This window comes from Dipodomys ordii, unplaced genomic scaffold, assembly GCF_000151885.1.
Source record: "Dipodomys ordii isolate 6190 unplaced genomic scaffold, Dord_2.0 Scaffold15, whole genome shotgun sequence".
Lineage (NCBI taxonomy): Eukaryota > Metazoa > Chordata > Mammalia > Rodentia > Heteromyidae > Dipodomys > Dipodomys ordii.
Window position 1 is genome coordinate 9,417,314 of NW_012267231.1, and position 27,944 is coordinate 9,445,257.

Sequence of the window (27,944 nt, forward strand, 5' to 3'; positions counted from 1 at the left end):
GGCGGGACCCCGGCGGGGTCGCGTGGCCCCGCAGGGGGCAGCCGAGGCGGGGGGAGTCATGCGTGTTTCCAGACTCCCCCCCCGTCACGTGGGCCACGCGGGCCTGGGATGGGGGGGAAGCGGGGGGGGGGTGGCTCCAGGACAGGGTGACCCCCCGATGTGAAGGTCTGGAGCTGACACCGGGAAGGGACGCTCTGATGGCCCGCGAGGCCTGTGAGCCTGGCTCGACGTGAGGCCGAGGCCCGAGGACGGCGGCTGGAGGCCAGGCCGCGCTTGCAGAGCCTCACAGCCCGGCGAGAGGCCTGGCGGTGGCCCCTGAGGTAGCGCATCACCCGGGAGAGCGCCAGGCCCCGGGTCCTGGCAGAAAGGAAGTGCCCGCACAGCGGGGTGCCCCCTCCACCCTGCAACCTCCAACTCAAGGTCATGGCCTCACCCCAGAGAACATCACACAGAACATCACACGTTTACTCACCGACGCCAGTGCTGAGGCATGAACTCAGGCCCTTCTGATTTCCCTTAGGTTTATCCGTGCCAGGCTGAGCCATGCCTCCTCTGGTTAGTTGATGAGTTTCTCAGATTTGCCTGGGGCTGATTTCTTGAGATCCTCAGATCTCGAGCCTCCCCTTGAAGGAGTTAGGATTGTCAGGGGGTGATCCGGGCCATAAACACATCGTTAAGGTGTATGTGTTTTATTTTGTAGGAAGAAGACCTTGCCTAAGCCAAAATCATGAGCTCAAACAACACCTCGCATTTTATTAACTCAGGACAAGAAAATAAAAGGCGAACGTTGAATCTTGCCCGTCACCAAAGGTAGCGATTTTTCTAACATTTATGATGGCGGAGGGGAAATCTCCTGCCCCAAAGAGACATTGCAGACGCTTATCAACCATCAAAGCAGCAAAATCCCCATCTAACTCTATTATTTCCTATTTTAACAATGCCCCACCTGCCAGAATTGCCTGCCCAGTTTGTAGGAAAATGGTCCCCAGGTATGAATTAAACCAGCACCTTGACCAACTGTGTACTGACAATGGCCATGCTATTCACACTGATCCTGTTCAGGTTTCCTTAACAAATTCAGATGTGTCCACTTCAGAGTTAACCAACATTACCACAGAAGAAAGAACAGCAAAGAAATTGTCATCAACAAAGACAAATTTAACTCTTGGCCAGAGTGGTTCTTCCAAAACGGGCCTAAAACCACAGACCAGTCCCTACTTTAAAAACAAAGATGCCTTGGTGTACAAAACCCGAGATGACTTGGAAAAGAATAGTGTGCAAATCATTTCTTTGGGAAGCCTGTCATCGAAATTGTCCAGAAAATCCATAAAAGCTAAAAAGTCACTCGATAAGCATGAAGAATTGGCTAGTCATTGTTCAGAAACTGAAGACAAGAATCCAATGATCGAGAACAGTTCTCAAAAGGAAAATATGTTTACATGGGATTTGCCAAAGGGAGAGAACATTCTGGAACATATGGAAGATGGAGGCCAGAAGGCAGCCCGGGAATGTGTGGACTCAGCCTTCAGCCCTGGGTGCTCAGATAATACTTCTGTTTTATGTTCGCCGGTTTTAACACTTAGGAATGATTTAAAGTTAAGTTCAGAAGACAGTCTCGGAGAGCGAGAGAATGACCTAGTTGCTAGAAAGCTCCAAGCATGTCAGCATGAAAGGGTAGAAGTGGCTGTGGGTTCAAATCTCCCTACACAGTTGTCAAATTCAGAATCAAATTCTCACAGTTCTACGGACCATGTTTCTAAGTCCAGTAACACCTGCACACTTCCCCCGGAAGCTGACAGGGGCTTAAGGAATGATGTCACTTGTAGCATTCCATCATCGGAGGAGGGCCATCCTGTCAAGATCCCTCAGACGCCACCCAGCCATCCTTACTACCTGCGGAGCTTTCTCATGGTCCTCCAAGCTGTGCTGGAGAATGAAGATGATCTGATGCTCTTCAATGACCAGGAGAAGGAGATTATAACCCAATTTTATCAATTATCAGGTATCTTCAGACATTGTTTTCTTGGGAATTTGTGTCTTCCTCTTGGCTTTGTGGGGGATTTGAGTTGCGAAGTGAGGGGCTGCAACATCTTGTCCACAAGGGGGCGCTGTAGTTTGTGAGACGTCCTTGTGGGAATCTGCTTCTTAGAAAGTTTGTGTCTGGAAAGAGAGGCAGGTAGAGGTGGGTTTGGGGACCTGGTTTTGTCTGTGCTGCAAGCGTACTTTCATGGCAATGGGTGAAGTTATTTTTTCCTTTATACATGTATCTGATAGTGGTCAAACAACTGTGTCTGTAAGAAAAAAAATACAGCCTGAGCTAGGAACCTATTGCTCACACCTGTAATCCTCGATCCTCAGGAGGCTGAGATCTAGAGGATTGTGATTCAAAGCCAGCCCAGGCAGGAAAATCCATGATTTTCAGCAAAAGGCCCAGAAGTGGAGGTGTGGCTCAGGTGGAGGAGCACCAGCCTTGAGTAGAAAAGGCCAAGTACAAGTTGGAGGCCCTGAGTTTAACTACCCAGTATTGGTACACACATACATACACACTAAATAGAAACAGATATTGAAAAATTTTAAACTACATTTGCACCATTTTGAAGTGGCAGAAATTTCAAGGTACTCTTGGAAATAAGGGGGAAAATAAAACACCAAAATTAGGTTAATTAGATAGGTTGGATCTAACATATGTAGGCTTATTTTTTATGTGTGTACCAGTCCAAGGGCTTGAACTCAGGGCCTGGGAGCTGTTCCTGAGCTCTACTTTTAGCTTGTTTTGATTGTTAATTGGCTATAAAGTCCCACAGATTTTCCTGCCTGGACTGGCTTTGAACTGCAATGCTCAGATCTCAGCCTCCTGAGAGGCTAGGATTATAGGCATGAGCCACTGGCTCCTGGTCCAATTTGGAATTTTTAAAGGGTTTATACTATAAGATGGCACCATTACACATAAGGCAAATATATGTGAATTCCTCACATAGTATTATTTATTCAGGTCATGTTTAAAAAGTATCTGTATTTGTCTTTGAGAAGAAAAATGATATTTATTTTAATGTTGGTAAACTTTGTTACAGCTGGTGGTCAGAAGCTGTATGTCAGGCTATTTCAACGTAAACTAACCTGGATTAAGGCGAGTAAATTAGAATATGAAGAGATTGCCTCCGATTTAACTCCTGTGATTGAAGAATTAAAGCGAGCAAACTTTGTACAGACAGGTATGATTCATAGCTTTGTGAAATGATTCACTTGCAATGCCACATCGCCTTGGTTGGTCCCAGTTAAATAATAATTGCTTCTCTTTTTTTTTCTTTGGTGCCAATCCCTGGCTTGAACTCGGGGCCTGGGTGCTGTCTCTGAGCTTTTATTGCTCACAGCTAGTGCTCTACTGCTTGAGCCACAGCTCTACTTCAGGCTTTTCTGGTGTGATTATTTGGAGATAAGAGTCTCATGGAGCCAGGTGTGAGTGGCTCACACCTGTAATTCTAGCTACTCAGGAGGCTGAGATCTGAGGATTATGGTTCAAAGCCAGCCTGGGCAGGAAACTCCGTGAGACTCTTATCTGCAATAAACCACTCAGAAAACCAGAAGTAGTGCTGTGCTCAAGTGGTAGAGCACTCGCCTTGAGCTGAGGGACCGCCCAGGCCCAGAGTCCAAGCCCCACGACCGACAAAAAAAAAAAAAAAAAAAAAAGTGTCACGGACTTTTCTGCCCAGGCTAGCTTTGAACCTGCTAAGCCTCCTGAGTAGCTAGGATTACAGGTGTGAGCCACTGATGCCTGTCAATAATTGTTTCTTTTATAAAAAAAAAAAAAACAAGACAAAACAACAAGCTAGGCACTAGTGGCTCATGCCTGTAATCCTAGCTATTCAGGAGGCTGAGATAAAAGGATCATGGTTCACAGCTAGCCTGGGCAGAAAAGTTTGTGAGCCTCTTTATCTCCAGTTAACCAGCAGAAATCTGAAAGTGGAGCTGTAGCTCAAATGGTAGAGCATTAACCTTGAGCAAAAAAGCCAAGTCTTTCCCATCTTTCATGGACATACATTCTTGGCAAGCTAGTTTTGACTCTGAGCAAACGAATTAGAATTTTTACAGTAAATTTTCATTTGATTTGCATCTGGCTAAGTAAACTTCTATCTTCCATGAGTGAACAGAAAAGGCTTTTAAACTACTTTTTGTTGTTGTTGCAAGTCCTGGGGCTTGAACTTGGCCCAGGTGCTGTCCCTGAGCTTTTTTTTTTTTTTTTTGGTCCGGTCGTGGGGCCTGAACTCTGGGCCTGGGTGCTGTCCCTCAGCTCTTCAGCTCAAGGCTAGCGCTCTACCACTTGAGCCACAGGGTCACTTCCGGCTTTTTTTTTGCTTATGTAGTGCTGAGGAATCGAACCCAGGGCCTCAGGCATGCAAGGCAAGCACTCTACCACTGAGCCACCTTCCCAGCCCCTCCCTGAGCTTTTTTTGCTCAAGGCTAGTGCTCTACCACTTGAGCCACAGCTCCACTTCCTACTTTTTTGGTGCTTAATTGGAGATGCAGTTCTCATGGGCTTTCTTGCCGGGGCTGGCGTCTAACTGTGATCTTTCGATCTTAGCCTCCTGAGCAGTTAGGATGACAAGTGTGAGACACCAGCGTCCAGCTTTTAAAACTATTCTTATTGTTAACCATTCCAGAGTCTGAGTTGCAAGAACTCTCTGAAGTACTTGAACTCCTTTCTGCTCCTGAACTGAAAACACTGGCCAAGGCCTTCCACTTAGTGAATCCCAATGGACAGAAACAGCAGGTGTTGGAGTCCTTGCTCAAACTGGCCAAACAGCGCTCGGTCTGCACGTGGAGCAAGAGTCAGCCTGGCATCGGAGCAGTGATTTTAAAAAGGTTTGGCTATTATAAAAGAAAACAACATTTCACATTACCATTGATATCTGTATACTTTTTTTTTTCTTTCTCTACCACTTTGAGCCACAGTGCCACTTCTGGCACTGGAGATAAGAGGTTTACGGACTTTCTTGCCTGGGCTGGCTTCCAACCACGATCCTCAGATCTCAGCCTCTTGAGTAGCTAGAGTTACAGGTGTGAGCCACAAGCCCCCAGCTCTAGGAATTACTTTCATTGAGCCACACGATGGCTGAACACGCTTGGTTTTCTTCTGTGTCCCCGAGTAGGGTCTGAGCTTCAGAGAGGTTAAGTAGCCCTGATGGTCACAGAGCTGAAGGTTAGACATTTGCTTCTGGCTTAGAATAATGAGGGCCACAAGAAAGGTGTTCTCTGTTGCCTATCTGTTCTAGAGCTAAAGACTTGGCTGGCCGCTCACTCCGAGTGTGTAAGGGCCCGAGGGCCGTGTTTTCCCGGGTGTTGCTGCTGTTTGCATTGACAGACTCTGTGGAAGATGAGGAAGCTGCGTGTGGCGGTCAGGGCCAGCTCTCCACCGTTCTGCTGGTCAATCTCGGCCGAATGCAGTTTCCTCGTTACAGCATCCATCGGAAAACCCGAATCTTCCAGGACAGAGAGGACCTTGTCAGGTAGGATTCCATTCACTCACTGGAACACCTTGTGAGCGAGATCTCATTATTTGTTTTTTCTTGCCAACATTAAATTCACAAACCAAGACACCGTCCGAAGTGTTTGACTATTTTTGGGGGTAGAGTGCTGGACTTGAATGTTAAAAAAAAAAAAAGCTCAGGGACAGTGTCCAGGCCCTGAGTTTGACCCCATTACCAGCACCACAAACACCCAAGTAAATGAAGTATGACATGCTTTTGCCTTGAGAGTTGGATGCGGTGGCTAGGATGCAAGAATTGTGGGGATAGCCCTTCACTCATGCCTCTTGGATGTTGTTTTTCCCAGGTACGCAGCCGCCATGCACATGCTGAGTGATATTTCTACCGCAATGGCCGCTGGGAACTGGGAAGAAGCTAAGGAACTCTGTCAGCGTGCAAAAGGGGACTGGGACAAACTGAAAAGTCACCCCTCCCTGAGGTGAGGGTTTTCTTACTTTTTTGGGGGTAAGGGGGTGGCAGATTTGCCATGGAGGGTTGGATAGGTTAAGCAAGCACCCTATCGCTGAGCTTGGTTGCTGGAGGTCCTGGCCAAAAGCGACTTACTGATTCTGTTGTTCTAAGCACTTACTATAATTTTATTCATGAAGAGCATACTCCTTTTGTTGATCTAACCTGTGATAGAATGGAAGTTTTCCACCCCGCTTTGCATAGAATCAGAAGTGCTGTATGAAATAGAAGGAAATACTTCAGCCCCTAGGATTCAGATCCTAGTATGGCACACATTGACAGGAGCACACTCAATTTCAGCTGCAGTCTCTTGAGGTGCCAGCTCCCTGGAGTACGGGCGAGGCAAGTTTAAATGCAAGGGAGGCCCTGGAGTGTGAGGTTTGATCTTCCCAGAGAAACCCACTGTCATGCTAGTCAGAAAAGATGGCTCAAGTGACCCTTGACCTTCAAAGTTCCAAGTGCACAGGAGCCTCCATTATCCTGGTTGAATGTCAGTAAACATCCTCTGAACCTGTGAAGAAATGCATTGCTTTGTTAATGTACTAGGGAGAAAAATGGGGAAACATTCAGGAGGCACATTCTAGAACAAAAATAATATTGATTTGGCTAGGTGCCATGGGCTCACACTTGTAATCCTAGCTATTGGGAGACTAAGATCTGAGGATCATGGGTCAGAAAAGTCTGGGGCAGAAAAGTCTGAAAGACTCGTACCTCCAGTTAACCAGCAAAAAACAGCCAGAAGAGGAGGTGTGGATCAAACATAAAAGCTGGTAAAGCATCAGCCTTCAGTGTAAAAAGCTATGGGAAAGTGCAATGCCAGGTTCAAGCCTTAGTTACTAGCAATGATGAGGATAATAATAATAATAAATATTATTATAACAACGGCAGTAAATACTAAAGAATTAAATAGTGAAGTATGTTTTAAAATAATTTTTTAAAGAAGCAAAAGCCAGAATGAAGGAAGCGGTGACATTGACCAAGAAGTACTGTATTCATAATCTGACTTATGGAATTGTAACCCTTTTTGTGCAACTACTTAATAATAACAGTAAAAATGTAAAAAAAACCAAATGACAAAAAACAAACCATCTCCCAAATAGATCATATAAAAAGCAAAAGCCATTTTTGTTTGTAAGGCTTAGAAAATGAGGGACTTGACTTTAGATTGTACCTATTACTGGCTATTTTTATCTTTCTCTACTATCTGAGTGACCCCAGCTGGCTCTGACAGTATAGACTTGTGATGTATAAAATTGTATACAACTCAGAAGTATTTGTGTATTTGTTATACATCTTGTGTGTGTGTGTGTGTGTGTGTGTGTGTGTGTGTGTGAGTGAGTGTGTGAGTTGTGGAGCTTGAACTCAGGGTCTGGACGCTGTCCTTAGCTCTTTTGCTCAAGGCCAGTGCTCTACCACTTGAGCCACTGTTCCACTTCAGTTTTCTGGTGGTTCATTTGAAATAAGGAATCTCACAGACTTTTCCTGCCCCAGCTGGCTTTGAACCACAATCCTCAGATCTGAGTCTCCTGAGTAGCTAGGATTACAGGCATGAGCTACCAGCTCCTGGCTTCATACATCTTTTTGAAAAGTAGAAATTTCAGTTCGTTCTCTCTCTCTCTCTCTCATTCCCCTCCTCCCCCCAGTCTCTCTCTCTTTCTCTGTTGCTTACTTGCTCACTCTCTTATTGGGTCCTGATACCAGGGCTTGAACTCAGGGCCTCGTATAGTAACGTAAGTCAGGTAATGAGTACATCCGTATGGACAATGTCACCCCTTTCCTTTCTCCCTTCCAGTTTGTCCCTCCCATCCCTATCCTGCCGTCACCTCTTAAAATTGTCTCCCAACAAATCAAATGATGAGATGACCTGCATACACTTTATTTTTTTCAGATTCCACGAGGGTCTGCCTCTATTTCTGCGGAGTTTTACCGTGGGGTGGATTTATACAAGGATTTTGTCACGGGCTGTGGAGATCCTGGAGAGACTGCACATGTATGAGGTTCGAGCACCCGGGCCTACCCTGTCTCTCCTGTGCTGTGACGTGACAGGACGGACTGCCCACTGGCGCTCAGCAGTGCCCACCTTGTAGAGCAGTGCATGCATGTGGGCTCCCTGGCGGTTTGGCTGTGGAGGTGGCTTATGGGTCAGGAATAGAACCCAGCAGGAAGCCCAGACAGGAGTATGACAGCGTGAGACTTGAGAGATTTCTGAGGTGGAAATGTCACATCTCCTGCACTTACAAATCAACTGTTACGAGTTGTGTGGAGACACTGATGACAGATCAGAAGTTTGGTGATATCCCTTACTCTCAGCATTGCCAAAGCCCCCTTTGATTATAAGTGACATTTCTCTGTTGCTGAATGGCGTTCTAACACGAGAGTGGGCTGAAAGCTGGGGTCATTGAACCTCAAGGTCATCTATGCACCTGGGAATACATAGCTACCGTCCTGGCCCTGAAGAGGCTGAATCTGTGAACCCCAAAACTGCGTGGGTCCAGTAGATTTCACATGTTTCTAGAAAAAGTCATTCTTTGTTTACAAGAGATCATGAATCACAAGTGATTACACTAGAGCTGGGTACTGGTGGCTCACGCCTACACAGGATGATGAGATCTAAGGATCATGGTTCAAATCCAGCTCTGGGTAGAAATGTCTATGAGACTCTTTAATTAAACATCCAAAAAAGCTAGAAGTGAAGCCGTGGCTCGAGTTGTGGATCAGCACCATGCCCTGAATGCAAAAGCTAAAGCACAGCACCCAGGGCCTGAGTTCAAGCCCCAAACAAAACAAAACAGACCAGACTAGAGTGAGCAAATAGTACGTCCATGCTTGCAGATCTGAGGGTGGAGATCTGTGCCGAGGCTGAATGTTTGGATGTGGACCCACGTCATTATTGTCCTTCCTGCCCCACATCCCTGTGGTCTCCCATCACCCAGCAGGGTAAGGGCTTGCCACCCTTAACCAGTGCCCAGCAGCGTGTCTGCAGCTGGATCCTGGGTGCCTCTGGGACTTGATGAAAGTGGGGAGCCCTGGAGCTCTGTGCCCGTAGGCCGGGGCCTGGGGTGCTCAGTAGAACTCCTGTCATGCCGAGAATCCCTGTCCTGTCAGCCGTGGGGCTCAGCGCCGGCCAGTCTGGCTGGCCTGTCATGTCACCCCAGTGGATGTGGGGGAGGCTGACGTGCTGCCTTTCTTATCATGACCCTAGGAAGCCGTCCAGGAACTGCGAAGCCTCCTGTCTCAGAACACTTACTGCCCCGACAGCCGCGGCCGATGGTGGGATCGCCTGGCCCTGAACTTGCAGCAGCACCTCAAGCGCCCGGAACTGGTACTGAGATCCCTGCAGCGCTGTGGAATTTCCAGGGAGTTTGAAAAATCAGGGCAGGAACTGGAGCTGTGGCTCAAGTGGTAGAGCACCAGCCTGGAGTGGGAATGAATACGGGAGAACACCCAGCCCCAGTATGGTATGTGTGTACACACACAGGCACACATGCATACACACTACAGGCCTGTACACGCACACAGGCATGCACACACACACACCAACAAGGGCTGGAGGTGTGGCTCAAGCAAAGGCCTGAGTTCAAACCCTAGACTGCTGAAAACAGGAACAATGAGGAGTTCCTTTAAGTGCCTCATTCATTCATTCATTCATTCCTTTTGGTGCTGGGAATGTAACTCGGAGCCTTGCATGTTTAAGCAAGCTCTTTACCACTGAGCTACATCACCCACCTACCAGACACTTGAAGACACTAAATGTAATTTACCCATGTGTGTCTTTTAAAATCTGACTTGATTGTTCTCAAGGTGTTGTACAGAGGGCTTACCATTTCATAAGTCGGGTAAGGAGCCCGTTTCTGTTTTTCACTATGTCACCCCTTCCTTCGCTTTCCACATGGTGTGGACTGGATACCATGACTGCATTTGTTCATCCTTCCTCCCTCCCTTTCCTTACCCGCCTAAGAAGAAAAACCCCAAAGCAAAAACAAATACCACCACAAACAACAACAGAAGCTCTCCCTGTGGTGGCTGACCAGGGAGACCAGCTGGCATTGGCTCCGTTTGGATTCAGGAGTTGGGGTCTAGGGATCTTGGGGGAAGGGTCAGAGGTCTCAGCCCTCAGCAGGCACCTTCAAGGTAGAGTTTTAATTTTGCCCTTCTGGATACTTACCCCAGGACCTTGTGCACATCAGGCATGCGCTTTACCACTGAGTTCCAAGGTGGTGTTTGTTTTGGTTTGGAAATGGTGAAATGGTTTTTTTTTTTTTTATCCCTCCAGCTTCCAGCTAGAAATACTGATGGAAAAATGTTCTTTTCCCTATCTTGGTGCTTTGTGAATAACTGTAGTCAGGCAGGATTTTTGTTTTGTTTGTGTGGGGTTTGAACTCAGGGCCTGGCCTCTTTCTTGGCTTTTTCACATAGACTAGCTCTCCACCACCTGAGCCACAACTCTACTTCTTTTTTCTTTTCTTGTCTTTTCTTTATTTGAGGGGTGGATTAATTGGAGATGAGAGTGTCTTGGGTTTGTGGGTTTGTCTGCCCTGGCTAACTTCATACCTCTACCTTCAGATCTAGCCTCTGGAATAACTGGGATTACAGGCATGAGCCACAGGTGCCCCAGCTCAGTGAGGTATTCTGTTCTGTCTTTGTGCCAGGCCATCCTGCCAGCACTGAACTTTGAAGTACAAAGTTTCTGTTGCCAGGCAGGGTGAGGCTTCCCAGGCTGCTCCTGTGCGGCCAGGCAGGGACAGTGGCTCTTTGTGTGGCTTTGGGTGTGTGTGTGTTGGGGGGGGGGTGTTGGGGAGGTTCCCCACCCTGTCTCCATTCCCACCCTGCTTGGGAGTTTAATGGAGAGGCCTGTGCCCCAGGGAGGTTGTGGTCTTGTTTTTGCAGAGGTGCAGTAAGCAAAGCAGGCTGAGGTGGGGCTGGAAAGAACTGATGTGGAATGTGGAACAGGGTTTGTACTCCCTTCATTGAAAAGGTGCCTGTTGCTTCAGGTGCCCCGGAAAAGTGGGGGGGGGGCATGTTTTTCTGTTTGAGGAGTGAGTGTGGTTTCTCTTTTTCCTCTCAGTGTTTGTTGAGGCAGAAATAGCAAAGGGAGGTGAGGTGTCTGTCTGTCTGTCTGGTCAGAGCCAAGCCCTGAAGGGAGAGAGTGTGTCTGATCTATTGTCCCCTTCATTCTAGTGAAGTTTCAGAAATGCCTCTCACGTACGCACGCCCTTGATGCGAAGAAACTTCTAGCTCTGCACCGGCGGCTCACACCTGTGATTCTAGCTACTCAGGAGGCTGAGATCTGAGGATTGTGTTTCAAAGCCAGCCCGGGCAGGAAGTCTGTAAGACTCTTATCTCCAGTAAAACTACCTAGAAAAGGCTGGAAGTGGTTGCTGTGGCTCAAGTGGTAGAGCACTAGCCTTGAGTACAGAGAGGCTCAGGGACGGCATTCAGGTTCTGAGTTCAAGCCTCAGGACCTCCCCTCTCCCCCCACAAAAAAGAATAAACTTGTAGTAACTTTTTAGCCTTTCCCCAACACTCTCCTCGGCCAAGATCACAGGTCTCTTTATTCAATTACCATTCCTTACATGCTTTCGGTAGGTGACCTTCCAAGATCCAAGCTGCTAGCAGTGTGCATATTATTTCAGTGTGCACACGTGTGTGTGTGTGTGTGTGTGTGTGTGTGTGTGTGTGTGTGTGTGTGTGCGCATGCGTACATTCATATGCACCTGCCTGCCTTCTCCTCCAGGCCTGCGCTGCCAGCCTCTTCTGCCAGGGGGCAGCATACTTCTGTGCCCTTTCGCAAGTCTTCACTCCCCGACACCCTCACTTTCTCATTCATTGTTTTATGTTTACATAGAATTTATCATTTTCACCTTTGTTGTTGTTGTTCTATGGCCCAGGGTGATACCCAGTTTTGTCTTACTATCTATAGTTATTCCTCCAGAATAGAAACTCTGTCCAGCAAAGACCTCCCTGGTAGTCTGTAATCTCTCTTCTGTCTCCATGAACGTGCTTTTACACCCAGAGATCTCACATAACTGGAATCATATAACATTTAGCATTAGCATAAAAACATTTGTTTTTATTTATTTTTTTTTGTGCCACACGTGGGCCTGGGCTCTGTGCCTGAGCTTTTGCGCTCAAGGTTGGTGCTCTACCACTGGAGCCACACCTCCGCTTCCAGCTTTTTTGGTGATTAATTGGAGAGATGAATCTCACTGGTTTTCCTGCTCAAGCTGGCTTCAAGCCGTGATCCTCAGATCTCAGCCTCTTGAGTAGCTAGGGCTGTGAGCCTCCAGTGCCTGGCTTATCCCTTGGTTTTTTGGTTTATTTAGTTTAGCAGAATGTTTCCAAGCTCCATCCATTTTTGTAGCTGAGTCTGATCCATGATCTGTCTAGACCTCTTTTGTTCCCCTAGTTCGCCGAAGGTGGCCACTGAATTTACCACCACCTTTTGGCTACTGTGAGTACTGCTCCCATGAGCGATTCGGAACAAGTGTTTCTTTGAGTAGTCCCTTTCTTCTGGTCTCTACCATGGGTGGACTTGGCTGGATGAAGTGGTAATCTGATTAACTTTTGACCAAACGGCACAGTATCCTCTCTGACATTGGCACCGCTTTTCCCTCCAGCCGGAGAGGCTGCAAGCATTTTTTCCACATCTTTCTGACACTTGTTATTCTTTGCTTCTGACTCTGGCTCTCTCAGGAGGGGCATGCAGTAGTATCTTCTTGTGGCTCTGGTGTTTCTGTTGATTTGTTCAACTCTGGATAACCTTAGCAAGAGATTAAAACTACAACCCTTGGGCCCTTCTCCCAGAGATAGCAAAGTCTCTGAAAGTGCTATTTGCTTGTCTGCTAATTAGCAAATCTGAATAATGAGCAGCCAGGGTCTCTGTGGAATGAATGGCTATACACCTAGGTAGGCTCTGTTGGGATCCTGACCTGTGACCCGCTGTGTGCTAGGCAATCCGGTGCATCCACGAAGGGCTGGCCGATCCGGAAGTAAGGACAGGTCACCGTCTTTCACTCTATCAGAGAGCTGTGCGCCTGCGCGAGTCTCCGAGCTGTAGAAAGCACCAGCACCTCTTCCGCCAGCTGCCGGAAATGTCGGTGCAAGATGTCAAACACGTGAGTGCGCTTTGCCTGGCTGTTTTTTTGTTGTTGTTCTAGAGTGATCTCAGGCCTCACGTGGGAGCTGTGTCTCTGCAGCTCTCCTTTAGGACTTTGGACTTTTGGACTTAAACACGTTTACGTATTTAAACATACTTTGGTTCTGGCTAGAACCAATTGAAGAAGTTTTAGATTTCTTTTTTTGTTTTGTTTTGCAGGTACTGAGGCTTGAACTTGGTTTCATGTTCTTTTTTTTAATGGTGCAAATGTTTATTTACTTAGTTAATTTTTTAAATCATCTTTAAGTAGTTATACAAGCAGTTGGCATTTAACAAGGCTGTTGATGAATACTGTGCATTTTGATGGCCTCATGCTCTTGCTTAGGTTTTTGGGTTTTTTTTTGTTCAAAGCTGGCACTCTTATCACTGGAGCCATAGCTCCATTTCTAGCTTTTTTGGTGGTTTATTGCAGATAAGAGTATGCAAAATTTCCTGCCTGGCGCTGAACCTAAGTCCCTCAGATCTCAGCCTCCTGCGTAGCTGACAGGCGTGAGCCGCTAACACCAGGGAGTGTGTGTCTTTTCTGTTGTCCTCAGAACAGTCTAGAACTTACATTGGACAGTGGTCAGGCTCCCGTTTTCATTCTTAATCACTCCCCTTCCCGAGAAGCCTGAGGCGCACCGGGTGGTGACGGACTCCCGAGGAGAGGAGGAATTCACAGCAGCAGCTGACTCTTTGCCCTGTTCCTAGGGGTCTGTAGGGCGGCTTCCATGTCGATGCTCTGCAGAGCTCAGGCGGTGAGCTAGCAGGCCCTCGAGACACCAGCAAGGGCCACCGCCCCCCCCCCCACCTCCCACTGCTGGCGCGTGGCTTTGGGGCCAGGTGGGGAGCAGGACAGGAGTCTTTATCCTCAGGATGCCTCGGGCAGGTGCCAGGGCGCGTCACGGAGGCCCCGCTGACCGGTGCTCCTCTGCCCTCCCAGGTGACCATCATGGGCAGGCTGTGCCCGCAGCGTGGGATGGGCAAATCTGTGTTCGTCGTCGACACTGGGGACAGCGCTGCCCCCGCCGCAGTCCTGTGCTCCGTGGAGGAGCTGGCGCTGGACTATTACAGACGGAATGGCTTTGACCAGGGTAAACGGAGCCACATTTCCCCTGCCCAGCTAGTCAGGGTGCGGGTGGACAGCCGTGCATCCCAGAGACAGCCCACGGGGACTGAAGACAGGCCGAGGGGACTGGAGACAGACCACAGAGACCAGAGACAGACCAAGGAGACAAGATAGGCCACAGGCACCAAAGACAGGCCACAGAAACTAGAGATAGTCCTTGGGGACTGGAGACAGGCCACAGAGACCAGACATGCCACGGGGACCGGAGATAGGACACGGGGACTAGAGTCAGGCTGCAGGAACAGGGTTTAGGACGGAGGGGGGTAGAGGCATGAGTCCACAGCTCAGATTGCAAGACAGGAGAAGGCAGCCACCTGCTGCTGCTGCTGCTGCTGCTGCTGCTTTCCGCAGAGCTCTTCGTCCGGCCACAGGAGCAGGGAGCCCGCAGGCCGGGCCCAGGCATGAGTCCTGCTGCCAGGTCTGCCCACATATAGGGGTCAGGGCACAGTCACCTCCCCTGGTCTGCTGCTCTGAGAAATGGGCAACCACTTTGCAGAGGGCTTGGTGAATTTGGGGGTTCTCTGGGGAACAAGGAACAAGGAAGGTTATTCCAAGGTCCCTCTCCCCCATGTCAGCTTTTCTGAGGCTGTTTCTGTCAAGAGTGTGTGTGTGTGTGTGTGTGTGTGTGTGTGTGTGTGTGTGTGTGGATTCAGCATTAGATGGCATAGAATAGCCAAAGGTTTGTGTAAAAGCCTTGCTTATTTTACTCTTAGGCAAGGAGCACAGAGGTGCAGCGCCTCTGTGCATACAGAATAATCTCTATCGCAATGGACTCCAGGAAATGGAAACAAGAGGTTTAGTTCTTTGTGGGTTTTGTTTTCTTTTTGTCTTCTTTGTTCATTTATCTGTCTTTGGGAGGGCAAGGCAGGGCACCAAAGTGGAGGGACAATGGGTGGGCAGATGCAGCAGCAGGACTCACTGGACACTGGAAATGAACTCCACAGCTTGTGGGTGGGGATGGGAGGGAAAAACTGGGAGAGAGTGAGGGAAGAGGTGATACTGTCCAAAAAGAAATGACTCTTTACCTGACTTTGCAACTGTAACCCCTCTGTACATCACCTAATTTAAAAAAGAAAAAAGCCTGCCTAGTATATCATTCAGGCCAAAGCAGCGTAATACATGGGCAGATCAGGTGAATGGAAAGTCTGAGGATACAGGAGTGCACTGCCGCTCGGGGCTCTCAATTCCCAGTAAGGCTTGCTAGGTAGGGGCTTCCTGCACCAGAGCCACCCATAGAATCCACACCCAGTGCCCAACCCTGCTACATCACAGCCCCTGGAGTCCGGGGCTGGAACCTGCCTTGTTAGAGCATGTTCCTTTATTATTCGCTGAGCATGGGAGCTATCACTTTGTGGCTTTGCAAAGTGGGTTTGGTTACTGACATTCTTAAAAGACGCTGTATGCAAAGGACAAAGTGGAAAACACGAACAAGCGAGCAAGGGCTGGTATACAACCAGCATTTGCTTCAGACTTGGCAGTATTTCTTGAAACTGGTTTTTCCTCTGTGTGGGTGTGTGTGTGTGTGTGTGGCACGCTGTAGGGATCCACGGTGAAGGCTCCACCTTCAGCACCCTGTGCGGCCTCCTGCTGTGGGACATAATCTTCATGGACGGGGTACCAGATGTCTTCAGAAATGCCTACCAGGTCAGCTGCATACGTGGGCTGTGATTCGAGTCACCTGGATGCCAGGTGTCTGACCCAGAAGCCTGGCCCCTTGGTAGTCCTTCCCGTCACCCAAGACACATCACAAAGCGAATGCCATTATATGAATACCTAGTATTTTTATTTTTTTAAGTTTTAAATTTTTTATTTTTCTGTCGGTCATGGGGCTTGAACTCATGGCCTGGGTGCTGCCCCTAAGCTCTTTGGCTCAGGGTTAGCACCCTACCACTTGGAGCCACAGCACCACTTCCGGTTTTCTGGTGGTTCACTGGAAATAAGAGTTGCATGGACTTTCCTGCCTGGGCTGGCTTTGTACCATACTCCTCACATCTCGGTCTCCTGAGTAGGATTACAGGCATGAGCCCCTGGGTGCCTTGCAGACCTTAGATTAAAAAAAGAATCATAAACTTTCAAATGTATGTTATATTGTAAACATTGGCTCAGCTTGACCCTCTGACTCAGCTCCTGAGCACTGTCCCTTAGCTTTTTCATTTAAGTCTGGTATTCTACCACTTGAGCTATACCTCCCCTTCTAGGTTTTTGGTGATGAACTGGAGATAAAGAGTCATCATGGACTTTTCGGCTCTGGCTGGCTTCGAATTACAATCCTATCTCAGCCTCCTGACTAGTTAGGATTACAGCCAAGAGGCATCAGGGCCCAATCTGCACTGTCAGCTGTTAGAACCAAGTACACCTTACGCTTCCATCCATTCTGCGCCTCCGCCACGGCCCCTCCTCCTTGCCAAGGGCTCCCCAAACACTGGCACACGGGCCAGCTACGACTTCCGCTGACTTAATCTAAAAGCTCTGTTTGCACATTGTTGCTCCGAAGAAAACAGTATGCTAAATTGCTGTAGCATCCAAGTGCATATGACAGTTTTCCATATCTCTTGGGAGACAGCATGTCAGCCAGTTGGCCACTGTCCAATGTGCTCAGCATGCCTCTTTCTAACGTGCTTTCCCTGTGACACAGGCGTCCCCACTGGATTTGTGCACGGACAGCTTTTTCACAAGCCGGGGGCCAGCCCTGGAGGCCAGGCTGCAGCAGATCCACAGCGCCCCCGGAGAGAGCCTGCGCGCCTGGGTGGCGGCTGCGTGGCGGGCCCACGAAGGCAGGGCTGCTTCCCTCGTCAGCTGGGACCGCTTCAGCTCCCTCCAGCAAGCCCAGGTAACAGTTCACCTGGTCCGGACGAGCTGCCTCTCCAGCGCTGTGTGTGCCTGTGTTAATACCTACCCCATTCCTGCGCCCTGGGTGATGAGAACACAGTCAAGCATTTATTTTAAAGCCCCAGGTATAGCTGGGGGCCAGTGGCTCACACCTGGAATCCCAGCTCCTCAGGCGGCTGAGATCACAGTGTGAAGTCAGCCTGAGCAGGAAATCCTTGAGATTCTTTATTTCCAGTTAATCACGAAGAAGGAGGAGATGTGTGGCTCAAGTGGTAGAGCACCAGCCTTGAGGGAAGAAGCTAAGGGACAGTGCCCAAGTCCTGAATTCAATGTCCCTGTAACTACTGGCTTCCAGGAGGCCTGCTGTCCTGTCCCTGAGTGCTGAATTCAAATCTCTCCAACAGCTGTTCCCCACCATGGCCACCCTGCGCAGAGGCCTGGGAACTGATCAGGGGCTGTGTGATCATTCATAACCTCTGTCCGCGGACATGGCCCACTCCTCATGTGATCATTCACAAGCTCTGTCCACGGACGTGGCCCACTCCCCATGTGATCATTCACAAGCTCTGTCCACGGACGTGGCCCACTCCCCATGTGATCATTCATAACCCGTCCACGGACGTGGCCCGTGTGTTTTGTGTTCAGGATCTCGTCTCCTGCCTGGGAGGACCCGTGCTCAGCGGCGTGTGCAGACGCCTGGCCTCTGACTTCCGGCACTGCCGAGGGGGCCTCCCCGACCTGGTGGTGTGGAACTCTGGGAGTCGCCTTGTTAAGGTCAGTGGAGCCAGAGTGAAAGTCTTTTGTGTTTTTTTTTTTTTTTTGCTGTCAGTTGAGTCAGGGACCACACACTCGTGCCATTTCTTTTGAGGCTTTTGGCAAGACTGAATTCCTTGACAGCCCCTAGGCTGAGGACCGGAGAACCCTGGATCTCCCCACCGAGCAGCTGGTTTGCTCGCAAGAGCAGCCAGGCTGCCAGTGAGACAGGAGACAGGTTACTTCCTGTCTGCCAGGGTGGGAGCAGAGTCACCAGGCCCCGCCCACTCTCCCAGGGGAATCACAGCGATTGGGCAGCTGAGTTTTTGAGGTGCTCGCCGAGAGGGAACACCATGGTGTCCCAGGTAACTCACTTGTCCTCTCAGCCCAGTCCTGTGCCCTATCATGTTATTATGTGTGTATGTGTACATGCACACACGTGCACACATGCACATTCTAAACACAAGTCCAGTTCTCAGTCACACTCAGTCCCAGTCTGTGGCTTATCTCTTTGTTTTCTTAGTAGTCTCTTTTGATGGGCAGACACGTTAAATTTTGACAACATTACAAGTTCACGTGTTCTTTAATGGATACCTTTGATTAACCGATGGAGAAATATTTGCCTCACTGGGCATGAATGGTTCACACCTGTAATCCCAGCTACTCAAGAGACCAAGATCTGAGAATCATGGTTTGAAGCCAGCCTAGGCAGGAAGGTCCAATTATTTTATATTTTATTAACCAGCAAAAAAAACCCAAAAAATCCAAAGGCTAGAAGTGGAGCTGCAGCTCAAATGGTAGAGCACTAGCCTTGAGTGAATAAAAGAAAACAGCACCCAGGCTCTGAGTTAAGCCCTAGTACCAGTACACATACACACACACACACACAATCTGGTCACAATGTTCTCAACAAATTTCTCAGCTACATAGGATTGGCTATAGACGTGTGTGGTGAAAATGGCTACAGCTTATTTGAGTGACTATTTTCAGTAAGGCCCTAATCATTTTTACAATTCTGTCTTCTAGCTGGTGGAAGTTAAAGGCCCCAACGATCGTCTTTCACATAAGCAAATGATCTGGCTGGATGAGTTGCAGAAGCTCGGGGCTGATGTGGAAGTCTGCCACGTGGCTGCGGTTGGAGCCAAGAGCAAAGGACTTACCTAAAGGCCATGGAGCCAGGAATGTTTTGCTGACATATGGGTGCAATAAGAAAAGCATGCCTGGGGCTAGGAGGGTGGCTCAGTGGTAGAGTGCTTGCCTTGCATGCATGAGGCCCTGGGTTCAATTCCTCAGCACCACATAAGCAGAAAAAAAAATGCTGGAAGTGGTGCTGTGGCTCAAGTGGTAGAGCGCTAGCCTTGAACTGAAGAACTGAGGGACAGCGCCCAGGCCCAGAGTTCAAGCCCATGACCAACCAAAAAAAAAAAGAAGAAAAGCATGCCTTTGCCTGGCGCTGGTGGCTCACGTCTGTAATCCTCACCACTCAGGAGGCTGAGATCTGAGGATCAGGGTTCAAAGCCAGGAAAGTTGGTTGAGACTCATCTCCAATTAACCCCCCAGAAAACCACAAGTGGAGCTATAGCTCAAGGTGGTAGAGTGCCAGCCTTGAGCAAAAGGGCTCAGGGACAGCATCCAGGCCCTGAGTTAAAGTCCTACTAATAGTACACGCACAGCATGTTACCTTGTATCTCCTTTGAATTGTCAGCAGTTCTGACTCATCAGTGTACAGAATGCATTACAGAACTTGGCCTCTGCTCAAAAACACTAATTCCAGTGGGTGAGGACTTAAAAAAGAGATTAAATGGTTTTTTTAGTAATTGGGTGGATTTGTGTTATTAGTTATAAAAAGCTGGAGTGGGGGGCCTACACCAAACACAATTCACTCACAGCTTTAGGTCTTTTATAAAAGTAGCATTCAGTGATTCTGGTATTTGGGAAACAACATTTTGGATCTCAAAGTTTTTCTATACTTCTTTGCACATTTAGCTGTTAAGATACTGTTTTCTGATTGCTTTGGGAATTAAAACCTGCTTCCCAGGAAGGAGGAGTCAGATATTTGAATCTTATTACAGAAGCATTATGCCAGTCAGACTCTTGGATTGTGTATACATGTGCTAAAAATCTGTGTCCTGATGCTAGAGAAAAAAAAATAGCTCTGCCTGTGCCCATTATCCTTGCTCTGTAGAGCTTTTTATCTAGCCAGGTGCTAGCACCTCACTCACCTGTGATCCTAGTTACTTGGGAGGCTGCAATTGTGAGGATCACGGTTCTAGAGCATGCAGGGTACGAGACCCTTGTGGGCATGGTGGTAAGCACCAGGCCAGCTGTGTGGGAGGCTGAGATTAGCTGGCAGGGGAGATGGAGATCACAGTTACAGAAATCCGAAGATTCCATCCCCAGAGGCTGAGCTTGTAGCTCACACCTATTTCAAAAATTAGACCAAGATAAACTGGGACATCAACCCAAAAGAAATGTACTCTTTACCTGACTTACATGACTAAGCCTTCTGTACATCACCTTTTATTATGATAAAAAAATTTTAAATAAGCAAAAATAAAACAATCGAAAATTAAGACAGCTCAATAGGAAGCATGAAATAGGTGGATCACAGTCTAGGCATAGGATCGGGCAAAATGCAAGACACTGCATCAAATTAACTAATGCGAAAAGGGCTAGGGGTGTGACACAATAGAAGAGTTCTTGCATAGCAAGCAAGAGACCTTGAATTCAAACCCTGGTACCAACCAAAGGTGTTGGCTGGTACCAGTGCATACCAGCTCATGAGGAAAATGGGCTCTCTTCTAGTGCTGAGTTCAAAGACTGCCACTGTGCTATTTGGAATCAGCTATGACAGGGACTACAAATTGACAAAACCAACTGATTGTTAAAACACTTACCAACAGACCCTGGGGTTCCAGGTTCTCGGGGATTCAAGGGTCTTCCTGGAGAAACTACTGGCTCCCCAGTTTTTGTCTAGTGGAGGAAAGGCAGACAGTCCATGGTCCACTGACACCCATGTGGCCCCACTACAACGAATTCTGAACTGTGCCCAATGTGACTGAGTTACACCTGTTTTGGAGGGCCAGCAAAAAGGCTGCAGGGTTAGCATGAGCGAATGAGCTAAGAGATGCCTTCCTGTCTTTAATCACTGCACCCTTGTGCATGGACCCGTACTGATGACAACACACAGTTCCGCTAGAAATTTTATTTAGCAGTCAGTGCCCTTCACATCCACTCTGTTGAACACGACCTCTCACCTTCCTGTGCTAGCGTGCTACTTCAGCTCACGAGTTCTAGGCACAACGGTTTTGTCATACAATCAAGTATTCACAACAAGGATACTGCTACCACAAGAAGGTTTTGTTGAAGGGTAGCGTTGAAAAGGTTTCACCCTGTTAGTACAAACTCAAACCTTTTACTTAAATAGAAGTTAAGACATTTTTGGTTTTAAGGTTGGTTCTCATCATAGAAGAGTAACACCCATGATTTTCCGTTCAGCACTAGAGTCTGCGGCCACCAGCACGGAGCTCTTCGCTGTACACAGCCACGCCTCCGGACCACCACCACCACCGCCCAGGCTTAAGGCTGTTATTGTTTTTCATATTATGCACACTGAGGTGTGGCACAATAATCATGATAGAACAATTATCCAGCAAAAATTTAAAAAAAAATCTTAACTGAATTTACCATACAAAAATACACCCATTTTCTATTTTAAAATAGCATTAATAGTACCTAATCTTTTTTTAAACTGGTAAGCGAACACCAACAACAAGGAAAAATTGCTAGAGGTTGAAATAAATGTAAGGGAAGAAATGCTCAATCAAACAATAAATTTAGAACCAGTTGTAATTTCTTTTTTAAAAAAGCAGCTTAATGAAAGGAAGAATTAGTAGCACAGCCAGAATGGTGTTTTGAGAGGGCTGGCCTCTAATCGGGGTATAAAATATATCATGCAAAAGTGCTATTTGTATTAGCTGGAAGTAGCCCTTAGTTTCTAGGAAACAACTTGGCAAAAACGCTGGGTTTATCCCTAAGATGAATCTCCTAAGACATTGTATAGCAACCTCTGTTAGAGATATCAACTAGTTTTTTGAAGGCAGGTGATGAACGGAGAATCAGCTAGTCCGTACACAGGCAGGTAAACAGACTAGCTGAAAAAGCAACCATCTTGTTTTAAAAAGGGAATAGGTTAAGCAGACACTTGACTATAAATTTTTTTTAAAAAAATATTGAAGGATGGCAATTTAAGAAAGGAAAACAGTCAAATGTGAGATGGCTGTGCTTTAAACTTGGTGGGGGGCGGAGAGTGGGGGATTGGGTGTGCACAGTGCTGTTACTGTGGGGCTAGTCTTAAGCGCTCACCCTGCAATGCTGGCCAGGCTTCTATCATAGTGGGAAACCAAAACGATCTCAGAAAGGAGCGAACATCTCTCAGCACTATCGTCAATTAGGAAGGGGGTGGCACTTTTGTGGTTTATGATAATGGCAGTATTAATGGAATTGTTGGGGGAGGCCCAGAAAGCCCCTACAGCCCTGGGGTCCTGCCGTGGAGAGGGGGTTCCCTCAGCTGCCTCAACTTGGGAGCAGGACCCCAAAGGCTGCTGTGCCCTTGGCACCTTTTAGAAACGTGGCTCTGGGGATTCCCAGGGCTACTGGTAGGAAGCTTAGTATGAAAAATCTATTTGCAGATGTGGTAGGATTGTAATAATGCATGAATGTTAACAAATGAACTATTTTTCTGTGATTCATAGCTTAATATCAAAGGCACTTTTAAATCCAATCACACCACCTATAGCGAATGTTTTAACGCTGCAGTGCGTATCACTGTAAAGGCGAAGTCCTATGGCGCTAGAAGCAAACTCCTGACTCCAAATCACAGTGCTGTAAGGCCCCAAAGGGAGATCTAAAATAACAAATTCCCCAACACTGGACCCTGGTCAGGTGAGTTCATGCAGGGATCACGGAGCGTGAGCAGGACACAGGATGATCTAGCATCTACTCACGTCCCTGGAGATGCAAGGAATGCATCTCCTGTCTTGAGTTGGTCATGGGGCCGAGTATTGGGTAACGATTAGTAGATAGTAGGAAAAACATGTACAACTCACCTGATCCATCTGATCACAGTTACAAGGAAGGGGGAATGTTTGTAGATCACCCAAAAATAAGCCAGACTGGTAATGACAGGAGAAAGACATAAAAACAAAGCTTACTTTTCTGGAAAGAACTGTGGGGAACATGACTCAACATGGTTTTCAGGGTTAGTGCAAATTTCAACTATTATTCTTAGGTATAAAATAACCTGTTTTAAATGCCTATGTTAGCAATTCTGATCGGGAGGGAAGAACTGACAGGCTTCCCTCACGATGTTCAGGAGGAACTCGACAATTCAGTCTTCATTTGCTAGCGTCTCAGTAGATAACCATATTTTGGCCCCACTTAAAAATTTGCTTAACGGTGTTCCTAAGATGCTCCGCCTGCACAGGTTCCCCACGGGAGAAAACGGGAAGGATGAAGAGAGGAAGTCGGGTGTGGCCGAGGCATCGTGCGGGCCTCGGGCCCGGAAGTACATCCTGCTCTGGTCCAGCTCGGCATAGCAGGCTTCCAGGGGGCCACCGCGCTGCTGCCGCAGCATCCTGCTGAGCATGTCCACCTCGTCGGCGAGGAGGGAGAGTTTGTGGAAGGCCATGATAGAGCCCCCGAGGGAGATCTGTGCCTCGGGCACCCAGCGGAAGTAGCACAGTTTCCACAGCTTTATGTGGGTTCCAGAGACACGTGGCAGAATAATGCCATGCAGGTCGACTGGTTTGGAAAACCACTCTTGGAAATACTGCTCCATCTCATTGTGCTGGCTGTCGGTGTGCTGGAGCAGGTCTGGCTTGAGTTTTAATATGAGCGAGTTTCTCCTGGGAAGTAATTCCTGGTCACTGATGACGCCGTTCTTTAAAGACGATGGCATTCCTCTCAGCGTAGAGCTGTAGCTTTTCTGCACAGGAAGAAAGCATCCCTTTAAAAAACACAAACGGAAGCTAGGCTGCTAGTAGCTCACACCCGGCAATCTTAGCTACTCACGAGGCTGAGATCTGAGAATCACAGTTTAATGCCAACTTAGGCAGGGAAGTCTTGAGATTCATCTCCAATGAACCATCAAAAAAAAAAAAGCTGGATATAGTGCTGTGGCTCAAGTGGTAGAGCGCCAGCCTTGAGTGAAAAGGCTAAGGGATGGTGCCCAGGATGGTTCAAGCCCTATACTAGCGCATTAAAAACATTGTTACCACAACAAAACCCCAATTGCTAACAATGCAATGAAAAGACTGGCGTGAGCACTGCTGGAGGCCTGCGGGGCTCCCTCCCTCAGCTCACGGGTCGGGGGCTGATGCTGATGCTTCACACACCCATGGAGGGGGAGGGGAGCACAGCACATAGACATTTTAAAGACTTATGGGAAATTGAGTTGTCTTTCAAGATTCTTCATTCTAGAAAGAGAAATGAGCAGCAGATCAGATGGCTTTCAGGCTCAGAGCCACAATCTGCCAACTCTCCGGTACTGCCCAGCTTCACGGTCTCAGGACACACAGGCAGGCAGGAGGCCTCACCTGCTGCGTCACTGTGACGTCACCTCTCCCAGTGCAGTTTACCTTTGTCCGCTTGAAAGCTTTCCCCGAGCCGTTGTGCACGCAGGGCGCACTCTTGCCGATGTAGAAGGGGTTGTGGAAAAGGGTGCGGTCCCTTGCTGAAAACTGCAGAGACCAGTCCCACACTGAGGGGAATTTTAAGCCTTTTTCATCACCCAGTTGGATATTTTTGCTTATAGCAAATTCCTGCAAAAAGACAACATAAAAACCATTTGAAAACAGGTGTCAAAAGCTGCATGCGCGACACCATGCAGCACACCGCATCCCATCTCAGGGCACGACAGTGAGGGAGAGAGGGAAAATGCGCCACGGTGGTAGCCTGGGCACCAGCAATGCGCCCATTGTGTGCTGATGCAGCCTGGTGAGCTGACTCCCCATCACAGCATGTGAACCGCCCACCCTCCCTGTGGCAGAGGACAGACAAGGAGATTCTCTGCGAGCAGCTCCCAGACCATCCGAAACTAAGCAGTCACCCTAGTGACACAGATCCTAGCGTCACCTCAGCTGGGTGACAGAAGCAGGCTACAGCGAGTTTACGGTGCAAATCCTTGCACAAAATCTCCCCAAATACCGAATCTGCAGATGGTGGGAACTGGCTTATTTTCTGTTCTGTGCTTTTCAACCTTTTCCAAATTTTCTAATTTTAAAACAGTTTGGAAATTGGAGAAATAATGTGTTCTAGGAAAAATGTAAAGTAGCCATCATGGCTGAGTGACAGCATGTGTCTTTCCAACCGTAATGATCTGGAATCGCTGAGAAATGAGTACACTAGGTAATAGCACTGTCATTAAAGGTTTAACAAAATTTTCTATTCCAAGTAAGTAAAAACTTGCCAGTGCCAGGGATTCACACCTGTAACTGTGGCTACTCAGGAGGCTGAGATCTGAGGATGGAGGTCCACAGGGAGGGAGGATGGGAGGGACCCATGTTAGCGTTTGTCAGAAAAACTTTTGAAACAGCTGAATATGAAAAGATACACCAGAACATGAAACAGGGAAGGCAACTGAAACACTTGTTAAACATTTTGCCCTTCCATTTCTGAGTAGAAATCTATTTGTTAGCATATCCTGGCCTATGGAGAATACAGCTAAGCTTACACAGGGGTTGTCTCTGGGAAGCCACCTGATGCACCTCCCCATCTCCAGGACTCAAGGCTGCAGCCCCTCATTGGACATGTTCTAATGAGGTAGCAGGCCTGGCCTCCTGGTACCCGCACTGTGTGTGTGCAGGGGTGGACCAGCATGGACAGGGGGCACTGAAGGGGCAGGGTGGAGAGAGCTGGGAGAGGCAGAGCCAGAGAGGGTAAGCTGGAAAAGAAGCAGGGCAGAAACACAATGACTGTACGTGAGAATGGAAGTGAGTATTTTAGGAGCAAGGGCTCTGGAACCTCTGGGACTCGGTTTAGCAAGAGAAGCCTAGAATAAAGTGTACAAAGATGTCCTTCCCAAGCTATCCAATCTGAAGAGCTCTCAGAGACAGGTGCAGTGCTCTGAGCCCCTGCTCACGCAGGGGAAGCAGCCCTCTGCCTTCTGCAGCTGGTCCCCATGCTGAGACAAGGGCTGCCCCGTCTCCTCGTAACCATACCCAGGCCCCTTCTTTGGAATGCCCTCCCTGCTGCCGTAGCTGAACACATCTGGAACAAGATGCTTATTGCCACATAGTCTACAACTGCATCTTGCACAATGAAACCAAAAGCGAGACTGGAGATGGGTGGAGCCACCCCACAGAGGAAGAACCTGGGTTTCAGGCTTACCCGGGAGGACTAAGGCCTAGCAGTTTTTAAAACTTGCTTAGGTCTCAATGCTAAGGCAATAATGCCCTCTATGACAGTCTCCATCAGGCCGGCATGGCTGCCTCTGGCTCTCTCTGGAGTCTCAGCAGCACTTCTGCATTCTTTCTCACAGTTAGTTCACTCAAATGAGACAGAACTCGTGGTGTGTAGAAAGTTGGCACACACGGAGAGGCCGCTCCCAAGACTGGCCTGATACTCTCCCCACGCCTTCCTGACTCTTCCTATAGGCCCATGAATTGTCATCAGAAACAATCCAAACCATGTGACACAAGCGACTCTGAGAATACACAGTGAGTATCTGCAGAGAATTTCAGTGTCATACTAGGTCTTTGGCTATAAACTTGCTCCACAACTCCTGAACAAAAATAAACTTGCTTTGAACAACTTTATTCCACTGATCCACTGTAATACTCCACTAAAATAAGTATCTTCAATTTTTCAAAATTAACCAACAACTCAAATATATGAATATAAATCCAAAAGCACAATGCTTAAGGTAGTTAGAGTAATATTCACTTTTTAAAACATTTTTTGCAGGACCTGGGGCTTGAACTCAGGGCCTGGGTACTGTCCTTGGGTCTCTGAACTCAAGGCTAACAAATAGATTTCTACTCAGAAATGGAAGGGCAAAACGTTCAACAAGTGTTTTAGTTGCCTTCCCTGTTTCATGTTCTGGTGTATCTTTTCATATTCAGCTGTTTCAAAAGTTTTTCTGACAAACGCTAACATGGGTCCCTCCCATCCTCTCTCCCTGTGGACCTCCATCCTCAGATCTCAGCCTCCTGAGTAGCCACAGGACTACTTCTGGCTTTTTGAGTAGCTTATTGGAGATAAGAGAGAGTCTCATGGGCTTTTATGACTGAGCTGGCTTTGAACCACAATCCTTAGATCTCAGCCCTCCTGAGTATTGAAATAATCATTTGGATAGCTCTTTTCTATTTGCAATTAACTATGTATTAATGATAGCTCCAGGCTGTCACTTACCGTGCTCTGCTTCACCCGCTGGTGAGGACAGTTGAACAGGAAGGTGCCGAACAGTGGGATCCAGGTGCTGTCGTACAGTACCGCCAAGTAGGTCTCAGAGAACTCGAAGGCAGCTGGATGCTGCTCTAAGAGCTGCCACGTGGCATCCAAGAAGAGCAGAAACAAGGGAGACTGGCAACACAGACAGGCAGGGGTTATTTAATACTGCCCCAGGTCTACATTTTAGTTTCAAATATATTGCTGATGCTAAGAGGCATGTGCAATCAGAACTACCCACCCAACTTTTATTTGCCTAACAGGAGTGAAAAGAAGTGGTCAAGCAAATAGGTGATTAGCACACTGCCTTATACAAATAGGGAAGAGCAAAGATGTACTGAAGCATATCCTGAAAACAGTTTCTCAGAACATACAACACAGTGCTCAACTAAATTCTAACTTCTGGCTGATCCCGTAGGCTCAGCATCCCCAAAGATCCTGTGATCCCAGAAAGCAGCCAACATGACGGAAGCCAGGGGCGGGAGCTGCCGACAGCTCTTGCCATGCTCTACCGCAAGGTCCTAGGAGACACCAGCATCTTCTGGATAGATCCAGCAGCCGCTGTCTCTAAAGCTGTGACAAAGGTGGTCCTCTCTACTCACCCCACATGTCCTGTTTTAGGAAAATGTGAGGCTCCATTCACAGTTATGGCAATTCTCTT

At 47.9% G+C, this 27,944-nt stretch overlaps 2 protein-coding genes across 4 annotated transcripts in view; one reads left to right on the forward strand and one right to left on the reverse strand.

Moving 5' to 3' along the window:
• The first annotated feature begins 534 nt into the window (after positions 1-534).
• Positions 535-19,138, forward strand: Fan1 (FANCD2/FANCI-associated nuclease 1). The gene is made up of 14 exons (XM_013011806.1): positions 535-555; positions 701-2,002; positions 3,072-3,212; positions 4,659-4,860; positions 5,271-5,504; positions 5,830-5,961; positions 7,879-7,987; positions 9,193-9,312; positions 12,941-13,105; positions 14,069-14,219; positions 15,795-15,898; positions 16,890-17,084; positions 17,729-17,857; positions 18,863-19,138. The coding sequence occupies exons 2-14, from the start codon at positions 832-834 to the stop codon at positions 18,998-19,000; spliced, it is 2,991 nt and encodes a 996-aa protein (XP_012867260.1). The 5' UTR covers positions 535-555; positions 701-831; the 3' UTR covers positions 19,001-19,138.
• A 1,887-nt stretch (positions 19,139-21,025) lies between these two features.
• The window catches only part of Mtmr10 (myotubularin related protein 10), a 42,848-nt gene continuing 35,929 nt past the window's right edge, over positions 21,026-27,944 (reverse strand). For 2 of the 3 annotated variants that reach the window (XM_013012074.1, XM_013012076.1), the window contains exons 14-16: positions 27,248-27,418; positions 24,475-24,657; positions 21,026-23,822 (exon numbers count right to left, since the gene is read on the reverse strand). In XM_013012074.1, the coding sequence (XP_012867528.1) occupies positions 23,226-23,822; positions 24,475-24,657; positions 27,248-27,418 (951 nt within the window). In that variant the 3' untranslated portion in view covers positions 21,026-23,225. The remainder of the gene's footprint in view (positions 23,823-24,474; positions 24,658-27,247; positions 27,419-27,944) is intronic. The other variant, XM_013012075.1, reaches the window with a different exon arrangement.

Coding starts and splice junctions, on each gene's coding strand:
- Fan1 (XM_013011806.1), top strand. CDS start 832: ATGATGGCGGAGGGGAAATCTCCTGCCCCAAAGAGACATTGCAGACGC. Junction 7,988..9,192: donor AGAGACTGCACATGTATGAG/GTTCGAGCACCC, acceptor TCATGACCCTAG/GAAGCCGTCCAGGAACTGCG. Junction 13,106..14,068: donor CGGTGCAAGATGTCAAACAC/GTGAGTGCGCTT, acceptor CTGCCCTCCCAG/GTGACCATCATGGGCAGGCT.